A 14,690-nucleotide genomic window follows, 5' to 3' on the forward strand; every position below is an offset into this window, starting at 1 on the left:
TGTAACTATTCTGCCAAAAATTTAATTACAGCTTTTTAAATTGTACATTCAATAACAGTGGTCAAATTGAACTTGCTTTTATGTTGCCTAGAATAAAAACTATTCTTCAAAGTTTTTCTAAGTTAACAAATCTTATTATATTGTCTATTCAATCCTGAAATAAATTTTGGACACACACACACACACACACACACACACACACACATATTCTGAATATATATGTGTATACACACACACATATTTGGAAAAGAGAACTTTTTTCTTGCCTTCTTCTACAAGAGAAACTATTTTCTGCAAACAATCCTCATCGTTACCATGTGTTTCAAGGCCCACAGAACTGCAGTGAGTTAACAGAAAGGCATAGTGTAGGAAAGAGGCTGCCTATGAGAAACTCCACCTCTTACTTGTCTTTCTCTTGTGGGTGTGCTTGTCAGGAGAAGACACACTTCGTTCTGTTATTCTCTGACTTAGAGTTGAAAGAGGCAAGAGTACTAATGGAGGGACCCAAAACATTCCTGGCTGCTATGACTGGGTGGATAAATCTATATAATTCAGGAGATGAAGATAAGGGCACATTTAAAATTGTTATAAATATTTTCTTATAACATTTCATAAAAATGTTAATGAATGTTTTGGTCTGTATGTTCCTTAGTCCTTTATCCTTTAAAATTGATCCGGAACACAGTTTTGGTGCTTTTTAGCAGACTATCTTTTCCTCCCTAATAAAAACCCACCAATTTTAAAGTCATCTTTTTTTGTTATATGCACTCATATTTTGTATTTTATATTCAGTACACAGATACACTTCTATTTAGTATTTGTCATACATTGAATTACAATAAAATATATTACAAAAGCACTCATTAAATATATTCCATAGCTAGAAATCAATATATCTCAGAAGTACAATCTTTTTCAAGATTGATTCTTTAAATTGAGTAGCTTATTTTAGATATTCAAATAGTGATGGAATTTGGATATCATTATCCAAAATAGAAGCAAGCTGAATTACTATATTGGTAAACAGTCTGGTGGCTATAAAATGAAATAAATGGGGAAAATAATATATGTTGAAGAAGGTTTCTTATAATTTATTTTTCTCTATAGATAAAAAGATAATTCAATCACTGACTTTATCTGTCATAAAATATCCCATTAAAGGCTTCAAGTATGGTATCCAAAGTTTTATGTCTACATCAATAATATAATATACTAAATAACTCTTGGGGGAAAAGCCATTTTTCATTTATTTCCTTTTTATGACTGTAATACTGGTAGTATTTTATAGTCAACTTGTTTTGAAAAACATTTAAATTTAGTGGAAAATTTAGGTACTGAGGAAGCATCTAGTTATAATATGACTGGCTTTTTGTTTAAAACGTTTGCTTATATACATAACACCATAGTGTTACAATTTTTCCTTGGTCTTAATTAATTAAGAGAAAGAAGTAGAGGGATTAGTTCAAGCTAAATGCCACAAAGCTTGATTTTTTTTTTTTAATGGAGGAATACAATTTTGTGTTCAATCAGGTAAAACAAGTGAAAATAAAATGAGAAACTCAGCCACTACAAAGATTTTGGTTTAAGTACAGTAGCAATAATTTCAAAGTTGCCAGAAATCATTCCTGGTATACATTTTAATTGCAGATCGTTTATATCCTTAAGCTACTTAAATAGTTTCATGCATCTTAACTGAATTATTAACAAAAATTCCTGCAGGAAAATGAAGTAACATTTTGAGAAGAAAAACAATTCCAGTAGAAAAAACTATTAAAACTAAATCCAAGGAATATTGAGAGATTAGAAAGTGAGTAAGGATGTTAATTCCATCTCTTTCCCCTTTTAAGGCAATACTTGAACAAAACTTTTAAATGACTGAAGTAAAATCACTGTGAGAGAGCACACTGCCATTATAGGAATAATCAACCTCAAGTGATTAACCTCATAAACTCTGAAACATGGTTTATTTAAAAAAAAAAAAAAAACCTATACCAAACAAAAATGAATCTTAAAGCCAAAATGTGGCATCCATAATACCAAAATAGTAAAATAATTAACTTAAAAAGTCACCATAATTTTGACACTAAGGAACAAGAATATCCATGGGAACCATTGGTGCTTTTTGATCTCTTCTGTCTTTTCTCTGTCTTTTCCTTCCTTTCTTATCTTGAAAAATGTATTTGATCTTCTGAAATATGTACAATTGGTTTGAATCCCTTATATAATAATAAAGTATGTGTTTCAAAATCACTGAACTTTTTTAGATGAGGAGCTACAGAAATAATTTGAATTTTACCTTTCAGATTTTATGGCATTAAAAATAATTGACATTACTAAGCTAAATAGACAGCTTTCACAGACTCGATCTTCACAATTATTGAAATATTTCATAAATTCTTGGCTATTTACACTACTATAACAAAATAGCTCCAATGCATCACATATTTAAATTACACCACACACTGTGCTAAGCACATTCTTTTAAACATTTATTCTAACTTTCCCATGTTCCATCACATAGGTTTTTTTCTCCCTTTTTCTATTAAAAAAATTAATATTCAGAGAAATTACTTAATAGATTTTAAAGTTTCACAGGTGGCTAAAAAGGGAGAAGTGAAAATCAGGATTCAACAAGAATGTGGCTGATCTCTTTATCTTCTTATTTTACCACATTCATTTGTGGAAGAAGGTAATGAGAAATTGCGTATATTTATAGCCAGTCTTTCATTTCTGCCTTAGCAACCTGTAGTTTTCACCTTTAATCTCTTGAGACTCCATTCCAGAGTTAGTTTCCTAAATGTGCTCAGGCACCTGCTCCTTTTTCAACCTGTTCATGCCTTCTTTATCTACTCTCAGTTGGGTACTGATTCTCATCAGTTCTGAATCTTTGTTTGTGAACTAGACCCAGTTGGCTCTCTAGATTTGCTTTCATTCAGAATTCTTCCTGAATTCTAACTCAAATGTTCTCTGTTTATATTATACATGTTTACATATATCTGCTGAACTGGATGGACCTCAGTCTCCTAAGAAAGTGTAGTTTTACTTATTTATTCATTTAAACAATTGTTAACAAGAACCTACTGTATATCAAGTGCAATTATAGCCATGGGGTTAAAGTGGTGACCAATACACCTACCTTATTTTTAAGAAAATATGCAAGAAATATGGATAATAAATCAGTTACCAAATAATTTCACAATAATAAATACTATGATAAATGCAAAATATGATCATGAAGTAGTAGAGAACAATGGGGTTCACTGGGCACTACTGATGAAAGGATGGTCAGGAAAAGGCCTCTCTGAGAAAGTAATATTTGGGTAGAAAAATGTGAAGATCATTGTGACTGAAAAATAGAGCATGAGGAAGTGAGAGCTGAGAAGAGGTCTGAGTTTAAAGCCAGCATTCATCAGATCATTGATATAAGGCCTTATAAACCATAGCGAGATGCTTAGACTTTAAGTGGCCAGTTCTCGATTTCCATTAAAACAGTGAATATTAACTGACTCAAGTTTTTAAAAGATCTGTGTGGAGGAGGTACCATAGAAGTATTATAGGAAAAAAAAATGATTAGGTCTTGGTCTAGAGATGCTAGAGAAGAGGTGAGGAAAGAGTTTGATTTGGGGGATATTCTGGTGTAAAAAAATTGACATGACTTGCTGAAAGACTGAGCTTGCAGGTTAAAGAAAGACAAGACATCCTCTAAGGCTAAAAAATGAACAAGTTAAATGAATGAATGAGTTCTCTAACTACTCAAACTGTAGCTATCTGGATAATTCACACTTTTCTTTGATTTATACACTTCTATGCACAAGCACACACAGGCACAAATATGTTCAAAGAGCCGTACCTCCCAGAGTAGCAGATAGCAAGAAATGTGTCCCATATTTCTTGATAAGGTTTTCTGTGATTTGTTGAAGGGTAGGTCGTCGTCCCAAAAGTCTTATGTTGCGGAAGAATTCAGGGGCAAGAGGCAGAGGAGAGCCAAGGAAATTTCTTCTCTCAACTGCAAGGTTATTTACTTTCCAGCGGCCAAACTCCCTGAAAAGCAAATTTATTTTTATTCATAAATGCATAATCTATCTAAACGTTTTCATTTTAAAAGTTCACTTGGTAGTTTAGCTGGGGTCAGTACATTACAATGACTCTTGCTTGTAATACCATGTTGTGTGCTATGAGTAGGAGAAGCAATATTTATAATTTATTTAACAGGAGTGAATACTCTAAAACCAAGTCATGTAGAGAAAAAATAAGCCACTTAAAGTGAATAGCTTCTGAGTTTAAATACGTATTCATAAAATGACTTCATTATGCCTAGAATATGAATGTAGAGTTCCTAAACAATAACAGAATAACTAAGGTATTTTTTTTTCATTTTCTAAGGTATATTGATTGAATAAAAGAATGATTCATATTCATTACCCTAATGATTTCCTTTCTCTACCCTAATGATTTCCTTTTTCTATTCACTTTAGAGTGGGAACGTAAAAAACCTCAGGGATATTATGGAGCGGCAGAATAACTTTAAAAACTTCATCAAAAGAGAAACCATTTTTTTAAAAAATAATTATAGTTTACAACATATTTAGAAACCCAAATTCAGCTACTGCAATTTCTCAAGATGCAGAGTGATTTTATAGATGAATTTGGCCAAGTTAGAGAAATCAAAGATATGGCTATAAATGTTTTATACATTTCTTAAAAAGAATTTATACATTTACAGTGAGACAAAATCAACCTGATAATAAATTAGAAAAGAACTATAGTAAACTCGGTCTGACTTTTTTTCTCACAAGTGGCCTGATAAAATTCTCAAATATCATCTGCAGGGAAGAACACTCTTTACTAGGCTTAATACTTCAAAGTGTGTTAAGTAATATTTGTAAAATAATCAAATAAAATGTTGATTAAATGCTTTATGGACATGTGCCATATTTATTTATATTTTTCTCCAAGAAATGCTTGCAATGTTCCAGGCTCAGTGAATGATAAGGGATTCACCTACTGATGAGACCCATACTGCCCATCTGCAAACAGCCTTTTCCTTTTGGAGAAATGTTTAGGAATAAATAAAAGAAATATATAAAATGAAATTTTAAAAAGTTTTAAATTCTGGTATACACTGAATATACACATACAGCCTACTTTGATAAGAAATATGACTGTATGAAGTGTGGCAATATTTTACATTACATGGCCAGTGAGGGTAACTCTGCAGAGACAATGTTTGGGCAATATGTGAAGGAAAAAATATAAATTTCTTGGTGCAAGGAGGCAGGAAAAGGATTGACAAAGAATAATGAGGCACAGTGCAAATAATTCCAGGACAAAGAGGCATGACCCTGACAGTTTCTAACTATGGACATTTAGTATGTGTGGCACATATTTGACAGTTAAACAACCCACTTTTGTCACTAATTATATGATTAGAATCACTTTGGAATCTAGAGAAGACTTGCATCTGAACAGAAATTAGCATCTTTTCCTTTTTTGAGAAACTCTTGTTATCACCTTTTAAGAATCAGCTCATCTAAACAGTTTTAAATACTGTTGTTCTACCAAGGGTTCTCGAACCATTGTTGGAGAACCACATTGTGAGTAGTACACATTAGATATGAATCCAAATTCCTCGTGTGTCTCTTTTCCTGAACACAAGACAAGACATTTACTGATGACCTTTAAAGTCATTGTGGCCATGTGGCTTACCTTGGCCAATGAAATGTGAGCATGTGTGTACAGCCCGGTACATCAGCCCGGGACGCTGCTTAGCAACTGAAACCAAAATTGCTATGGCCCACATATATCCCTAAAGCTTAACAGGATGAACAAGTGAATGAACTGAAAATTAATTTTGTCATGTAAAGTCATCAAGATTATGGGAGGCTGAGGTGGGAGAATCATTTGAACCCAGAAGGTGGAGGTGGCAGTGAACTGAGATCATACGACGGCACCCCAGCAAAGATTATGGGATTATTTGGTTTGCTTATTTTCTAGCATCTAGTATATCATTACTGACGTAAAGTTTTTGACTCTAGGATAGGAAGGTAATAAGGAGCTAATGTCGATATATAAATTGGAAACTGAGGGGTGCAAGTTTTTGTTTTTGTTTTTTTAATCCTTGTTTCCTGAAGATAAGGTTCACCTCAGTTACAACTAGATCATGCATTCATTAAATGTTGGAAAAACAAAGCAATGAAGTGCTGAATTTAAAACATTCTGTTGGGTGTGATTATCATAATGAGAACATTTTACCTAAAGGCATCTCAGGATTTCATCCAGATGCTTTTTTATATTAAATAAGAACACTGTTGTATCTAACTAAGTGTTGTTTTCTACTTGGAACCTTCACAGAACATAACTATTTTCCCCATCATAACGTTTCAAAGTCTTTTAATTAAATAGGCACAAACATTAGAGTTTAATGTAACTCAGTCCCTTTCAAGGCACCACTATTTTGTAGAGCACACATATGGCCTATAATCAGTTTAACCAGAACAGTACTTTGAAAATATTTTGGGGGAGCATACTCTAAGGAGCCTTTATTTATTAAAGTTGTATTTTTGCCTGCTAAAAATTCTGACGTGCAAGCATCTATTATGTATGTCCACACAATGTTTATTTTTCTACAATATTTATTATAATTTTCTCCCTACTCAGCTCATAAAAACGTTGGGAAATAAAAACGACATCATCAAATTTCAGTAATCACTGGTAACATAATTGCCACATTGCCATTAACCTTTCTTATTAGCATTTAAATATATATAAACAGACAAATGTACTCAGTATATTTAAAAGATATAAACTGCCATGATTTATTTAAAAGTACATGTGTATATTTGGTTTCCCCCAAACACAGAATTTGCCATTGTTCGTATTAGAAATTTTGGATTAAATATGAAAGAAAAAGAAAACTGAAATATACTGACAAAAGCAGATGATGCAGTAGGTGAAAAGATTTACCTTTAACTGCTAATTTCCACTAAAGTTGTCTAAAGTCCTAAGTGCTTTTATTACATTCCTTTTCACATTACTATATTTGTTGGCTAGTAATTTTAATTTTATCAATAATGATTAAATTTTTCAGACAAAACAGAATCTTAAAATAATTACCTAACCATTCATGTCCACTGGGACAAATTCAAAACAAAAGTCATAAATTAACTTGCCATACTTTACTATTCATAACATCCTAATTACATCTGTAAAACCATACAGATCATAAGAAATGACATTAATATCAGTATCATATCCCCATAGTTTTATTAGGTAACTGTTATATATAAAATTGACTTTTAAAAACATTCTTACTTGCTGGGCACAGTGGCTCATGCCTGTAATCTCAGCACTTTGGGAAGCCAAGGCAGACAGATCACGTGAGGTCAGGAGTTCAAGACCAGCCTGGCCTACATGGTGAAAAGCCATCTCTGCCAATAAAAAAAATAAAAATAAAAAATAAAAAATAAAAAATATCCAGGTGTGGTGGTGTGTGCCTGTAATCCCAGCTACTCCAGTGGCTGAGGCAGGAGGGTTGCTTGACCTGAGAGGCAGAGGTTGCAGTGAGCCAAAATTGTGCCACTGTACCCCAGCCTGGGCAGCAGAGTGAGAATCTCAAGAAGCAAAAACAAAAACGTTCTTACCATATAACTTCCACATCTCACAAATGACACTGTTTTTTATTTAGTTAGTAAAAGGAAAATGTTTAAAATGGCCTGGATGACTACAGCACTCAAGCCAGTGTTTAAAAAACAGCTAAATGCTCAGCAATTGGCAAGTTAAAAAATCCACTCTCTTATTTGCTCCTTGATACATCAAACTTTTAAAAAATTTAATAGTAGTAGGGTTTAAAATTTTTTTTTAAGCTTGGGAAAAATTTTTTTTGGATGACGCTAGAAATTTAGCAGAATGAATCTATGCAAATAAAATACTGGCTATAAAAGCCCACCCACAATATGACTTACATAAAAAGTTTACATGTAGGATTTCTAAGAAGCACTGATTAATAAGTGATTTTGAAAAAGCTGCCAAGCTCATAGTAGACTACAGGACACAATTAGCATGACTGCATTAAAAACAACTGCCATCTGAGTAGAACAACAATAATTAACTGTAGCTGTAACTTCTTGACTATCATTAAAACAAAAAGATAAAGGTGGGGCTATTGAAAAGTTGTTAAGGGATGGTCTCATTGATGGCTAATTATGCACACTTCAAATTCTTAAAATATATTAATATTTTAGGGCTTTGAAACTACTGAAAATAACTTAATTTTATGTTACATAGATTTAAATACTTTTAATTTTCATAGTTTAATAGGGTTTTACGCAAACTTTAAGAGAAATACAACACAGATGCAGAAATATATGATAATATAGAAATTTATTATGCTTGTTTAAATTAAATCACTTTTTGAACACTTATCAGAAAAAGTTTTATGTAAAAATATACAAACATACAGCTAATGATCTTCTCATTTGAAGAAAGGAAAATGTGAAAGAATTTTGCTTAAACTTTGCTTTCTAAAGTTTGACAACATAGTTTAATATCTATTACAAATATATCAGCTTATCAAAATTACATTCATATAATTATGCAGATTAGGTAACTATTGATCAGTGTAGACAAGCCAAGAGGCATAGACATTAACTGAGCTAAAATATAATTGTCTCTTTCTGAAAAAAGCAATACGTTGAATGCTTTTATTTTAGCATTTATACTTAGAGAAGTAATTCATTATCTTCATGAATATATGAAAAACATTTGCGTTCATGCATAAATTTTAATATTTTAAATAGGCAATTTTAGTTTTTAAAAGGAAATTGATTTAGGAGTCAAACAGCTGATGTTTCAAATCCTATCCTCACCAATTTAATTCACAAAATGTAAAGTTTTCTGAATTTTTGCAAGTTCATAACCTCAGTGCTGTAAACACACCTCATTTATGATCATAGCTGTAATATAGCTAATACTTGAGACATTCTGGAGTAAAATTTATAAAACTTAACTACAGTAGTACTAGTAACATGGATTACTTCTCACTAATTTTTGGCATATGTAACTTTGTGAAGTGGGTTTATCATGCCAGGATGTTAATTTTTAAAAATATTATAGGCTAAGGTAATGAGACTTTGGTGGAATTAAGAAGTAGAAATTTACAGAAGAATTTATAAATAAAATCACTCAAAAAATCTGCATATAAGCATTGTTGGTCCAGGTATAGACTAATAAGTTAAATGCTCATAAAGAAAGATAAATGTAAAATGAATATCTGTTAAGGAAAAAGTAATATTTGTTGACAATTTCTTCAATAATTTAAGCAATATTTCAACTGAGAGTTCTTTATGATGATACAACATCTACCTCAAACATTGGATCAAACTTTTTTAAACCATGGATTATGTGAAGGTAACTAACCACTTATATAACTGAGGTTACAATAAATTACAGCTTCCTGTACTGCTTCAAGTTACATGACGTAAAAAGGCAAGCTAAAGGATATTTCAAAGAATAACTGCATTTTTAATGACAATAAATACAAATTGCCTCCCTTTTAATGAAAATTTTCCATAATATTAGTTTTGAATAAAAATTCAGTACAATTTATGTTTTTCCTAATATATATCTTTAAAAGGCTTAAAGAAATTCCTTTTAAGATGTTACATGATTTTTTCCCACCTAGTTGAGGCAAATAAAAACGTGTTGCTGCAGGTCATAGGTTTTAAGGTATAAATAATTGATTTCATATACTCTTAATTTTATGTCTTTCATATATGCATCAGATAGAAAAACTGAATATGGTACTTTATGACAAAAAAATTTCAGAAAATTGTATAAACTTAAGTTTACAAGGTATAAATTATTCATTCCCCAAATTATAACCATCCAGTTGGAATCAGGCCTGATTGTTAGGATACAAATTTACACACAAACACTTTATAAAATATCAACTAGTAGTTTCATTTTTCTCTGGATATCACTCTCTTGTATAGATTAGAAATTGAAACGTTAGCTAACAAGCACGTGGTCTTACCATCTTCTATTTGGGAATTATATAAATTTGTTAAAAATTACCTACTTTATATGAACTTCAAAGACACTAATAATACATGGAAACTGCTGTCTTTTCTTCTCTACCATATCTGTCTCCAATTAATTCAGGTCCTCTTGTTATATACAGTTCTGACACATTTTTCTTTTCCTTCTATGAACTTATTTGTGTCACTATTTGATTCATGTTTCACATAGATGTAAACTATTCCTTCTTATAATCACTGTATTTTTAAGACTCAAATGAATGGCCCATAGTACTCACTCATTACATACACTCAGAATCGTCAAATGAATAAATATTCTCATGTAAGCTAAAATGAAATAGCCACCTAAGTATGAGAAAGAATAAGGTTTCCGCCTTGTTAGTACACATCCTGGCTAAAGTTGGCAGAAAATCAAGCTAAGTAGAAAAATGTACTTCTCAATCATCCTCTTTGAGTGTTCATGTGATTAGGGCAAATGAAAAATTAACTATTTGCTATAAGCTGAGAAGCACTAATCGTATGAAAAAACCTACTTCCACTGATATCTAAAATACATGTTTGGAAGTTTAGAAAAATGGTACCACTTCCTGCTAGGGCAGTGAAATGTATAGTTGTGGTACTCCAAGCATCTCACAGTTAATACACTTTGAGAAGAGCAATCCAGATATTTCAGCTATAAGAAGATTTTTAACTTCTCTTATCTGTGCCAGCCATAAGGCAGGGGAAGCACATTGATTTATATAAATTCAGTTTCATCTTCTATGAGATAAATAAATATATCTGACTTTCTCCTATAAACTTTAAAATGTAATTTTTTATTGATCAGCAGTCAATAAGTTTATAAGTTTGATAGGCAAAAAACAACTTTCATACTAGTGATAATTAAAAATTTCTGGCAGATAACTTTTACCTGATCATTGAAATTGAAATGATAATGTAATTAGACTTGTTTCTAAGTGATCAACCTATGAATTTTAAACTATTGCACTGAGGTGTGTGCTCTTTTTATCACCTTTTGATAAATCAGAGTAATTTTTTACAAATAATTTCTCTGAGGCTGTCTACCTAGCAAAAGTTTGAATCCAGGGGTCATACACCAAACCTAATGCCATTAACTTATTTACAGATTGACAGCAACTTTGACTGAAAGGTGGATGTTACTTTTAATGTATGGTATCTGTGTGTGTGTGTGTGTGTGTGTGTGTATCTTTGTCTTTTTTCACTTACTAGGAGAAATGCTTTCAACTTTTCCCCTTTCATTAAGAGATTGGCTGTGAGTTTGCCATAGATAACTCATTATTTAAAGTATGTTCCTTTGATGTCTATTTTTTTGAGAGTATGTATCATGTAGGGATGCTGGATTTTATCAAGTGCTTTTCTGCATCTATTGAAATAATAACATGGTTTTTGTTTCTAGTTCTATTTATTTGGTGAATCACATATATTGATTTGTATATGATGAACCATCCTTGAACACCTCTAATAAAACCCATTTGATTGTCATAAATTATCTTTTTGATGTGGATATGGATTCAATTTGCTAGTATTTAGCTAGAATTTCTGAATTTATGTTCATCTGGGATATTGGCCTATGGTTTTCCTTTTTTTTTTTTTTTTTTTTTTTTTTTTTTTTTTTTTTTTTTTTTTTTTTTTTTTTGTCCTTCCCTGGATTTCATATCAGGGATACTGGAACAACAGAATGAGTTAGGGAAGAATCATTCTTCCTCTAGTTTTTTGAATAGTTTTAGTAAGATAGGTGCAAGCTCTTTTTCTTTAATCTGTAGCATTTTATTTACTTTGTTTTCATTATTGGCCTGAATAGAACTTCCAGCATTATTTTACACATAAATAAATGGAAATTTATCGGGTTACATTTATTACATAGTAACACTCAGAGTTTATATCCTTGCTTTGTTTCCAATCATTTTTTAATACATTCATCACCACATATGCTGTAAAACAGAACTACTGGATTTGTTTATGTCATAACAGAAATTTTGTACCCTTTGATCAACATTACCCATTTTCTCACCTTCTAGTCCCTGACAACCACCTTCTCTATCCTCTGTTTCTATGTATTTGACATTTTTAGATTCCACATATATGTTAAATAATACAGTATGTGTGTTTTGTTTTGTGGTTCATGTAACATAATATCCCCCAGGTTCATCCATGTTGTCACAACTAGCAGGATTTCTTTATTTTATGACTGAATGATATTCCTACCTATCTTTCTATCTATCATATTTAATGCTTATATACACACAACACTTTTGTTATCCTTTCATTCCTCTATGGACACTTAGGTTAATCCCATATCCTGTCGACTATTGTGAATAATGATACAATGAACAGGGGATTGCAGATATATCTTTGATATATTGATTTCATTTACTTTCCATATATATTCAGAAAGGAGATGTCTGAATCATATTGCAGTTCTGGCTTTAGTTTTTTTGAGTAGTCTCCCTACTTATTTCCATAATAGTTGTGCCAATTTTTATTCCCACTAACAGTATACAATGATTTTCTTCTGTCCACACTTATACCAACTCCTGTTATTTGTAGTCTTTTGATAGTAGTCATTCTAACAGGTATGAGATGATTATCTCATTGCGGTTTTACTTTGCATTTCTCTGGTAATTAGTGATGTCTAACACTTTGTGGTATACCCATTGTACATTTGTAGAATTTCCTTGGAAATATATCTATTTCAATTCTTTGCACATTTTTAATCAGATTATTTACCTCAAGCAGAAGAACTCTCTACTCTGTATGTTCTGTAGTTGGAGCAGTGGTGACACAGGCCACAGCAGCCTCTGCAGCTTGTGAGGTATAGTGAATTGCACCAAAAGCCTCTTTGACTAGTGCAGTGCAGAGTCTTAGTCAAGGCCTGCAGCCACTGCTCCCTGACTGACACTACTGTCTGACTGACACTGGCATGTCTTCAAGGCTGAAGGCTACTTTAGGCAGCCAGTAGAGAAGAGGGCCAGAACTTGGGTTTGTTCTGCCAGGATGGTGGATTCCCTTCTGGCCCAGGATGGATCTAGAAGTGCCAAGCAGCTCATTTGGTTCTGTCCTTTGTTATTTTACTGTGGCAGGGTTCGTACTTGCTCTTAGGCAAAGTCCCTTGTACTCTTCCCTCTTCTTTCCCCAACACAGGGATTTTGTCTTCATGCTGCACTGCCTGGAGTTGGGGAAGGAGTGACCTGGCATGGCTGCCACAACTTACATGATGCTGGGTTGCTCCCCAAGCCCTCAGCCTCCCAGACCAGTGCAGTACTGGGACTTGCTCCAAGCCATGGTCACTACAGCCTGCCTGCCACTGAAACTGACTCAGGGTTTGAGGCCACTGTAATCAGCCAGTGGTGAAGCAGGTGGAACTCGGGTTTCTGCTACTTGGGCGGCAGATTCCTCTCTGGTGCAGAGATGTCAAAGTGGCCCTTCTATGGGCAACAGTAGAATCTAGGACTATGGGGGCTCTGCCCTGTGTTGCGTTCCACTGTGGCAGGGCCAGCACTAAGTTTCAGTGCAAATTTCCACACTCACTTCCCTTCTACCCAAGCAGGAAGTTTCTCTCCCCACACTGCTCTGCCTGGTAGCAGGAAGGGTTGTTAGACAATGCGTTACTTTCCTTTCTACAATCTTCAATTCCTCTCTTTTGGTTATTACATGAAAATCAGGCACTGTGATTAATTTTATTCTTTTGAAGGTGCTTTTTAATGTGTATAGCTATTCAATGTGATGTTCCAGCAGGGGAACAACTATTGGGAAGTTCTAATTGGCCATCATGCTCTGGCTCCTCATTTGTCTATATTTATATGTATGTTATCTATCTATCTATTTATATATATATATATATATATATATGTGTGTGTGTGTATAATTTTTGGTGTCTGAGATTTTGGTGTTATATTTTAAAAATCATTGCCAAAACCAGTGTTAAGGACTTTTCACCTATAATTTATTCTTGAAGTTTTATAGTTTCATGTTATATGTAAATCTTTAATATTCCTAGGATGTACCCACAAAAATTAAAAATTAAAAAAAAATCCTGGGATTTAAGTATGAATCAATATACATGGATAATAAATATTTTAATAAAAAACCCATTTACAATAGCATAAAAAAGAATAAAATGCTTAGGAGTAAATTTACCCAAAGAAGGGAAAAATCTGCACATTGGAAATCATAAGGCAATGATGAAAGAAATTGAAGAACACATAAATAAATGAAAAATTATCCCATGTTTATGGATTAGAAGATTAACATTATTAAAATGTCCATGCTACCCAAAGTGATCCACAGATTTAATGCAATTCCTGTAAAAATTCCAATGATATGTTTCACAGAAGTAGAAGAGAGAATCCTAAAATTTATATAAAATCACAAAAGAATTCAAAAAGATGAAACAATATTAAAAAATAAACAGCAAAGCTGGAGACATTACATTTCCTGATTTCAAACTATATTACAAAGTTGTAGTAATAAAAATAATATGGAACTTGCAAAACAAGACACAGACTAGAGAGACCAAAATAAACCTATCCATATATGGTCATCTGATTTTTATTTTATTTTTTGATATGGAGTCTTGCTCTGTTGCCAGGTTGGAGCGCAGTGGCACAGTCTCGGCTCACTGCAACCTCCACCTCC

General features: G+C 32.6%; 1 protein-coding gene across 2 annotated transcripts in view; it reads right to left on the bottom strand.

Moving 5' to 3' along the window:
* Window positions 1-14,690, bottom strand: part of BRINP3 (BMP/retinoic acid inducible neural specific 3) — a 340,326-nt gene that overhangs the window by 180,694 nt on the left and 144,942 nt on the right. The window contains exon 2 of one of the 2 annotated variants that reach the window (XM_017524542.2): window positions 3,851-4,041. The exons of the other annotated variant lie outside the window; for it this stretch is intronic. Within the exon in view, the coding sequence (XP_017380031.1) occupies window positions 3,851-4,041 (191 nt within the window). The remainder of the gene's footprint in view (window positions 1-3,850; window positions 4,042-14,690) is intronic. 2 annotated transcript variants of the gene reach the window in all.

The sequence above is a fragment of the Cebus imitator genome, unplaced genomic scaffold (assembly GCF_001604975.1).
Source record: "Cebus imitator isolate Cc_AM_T3 unplaced genomic scaffold, Cebus_imitator-1.0 Scaffold33, whole genome shotgun sequence".
NCBI lineage: Eukaryota > Metazoa > Chordata > Mammalia > Primates > Cebidae > Cebus > Cebus imitator.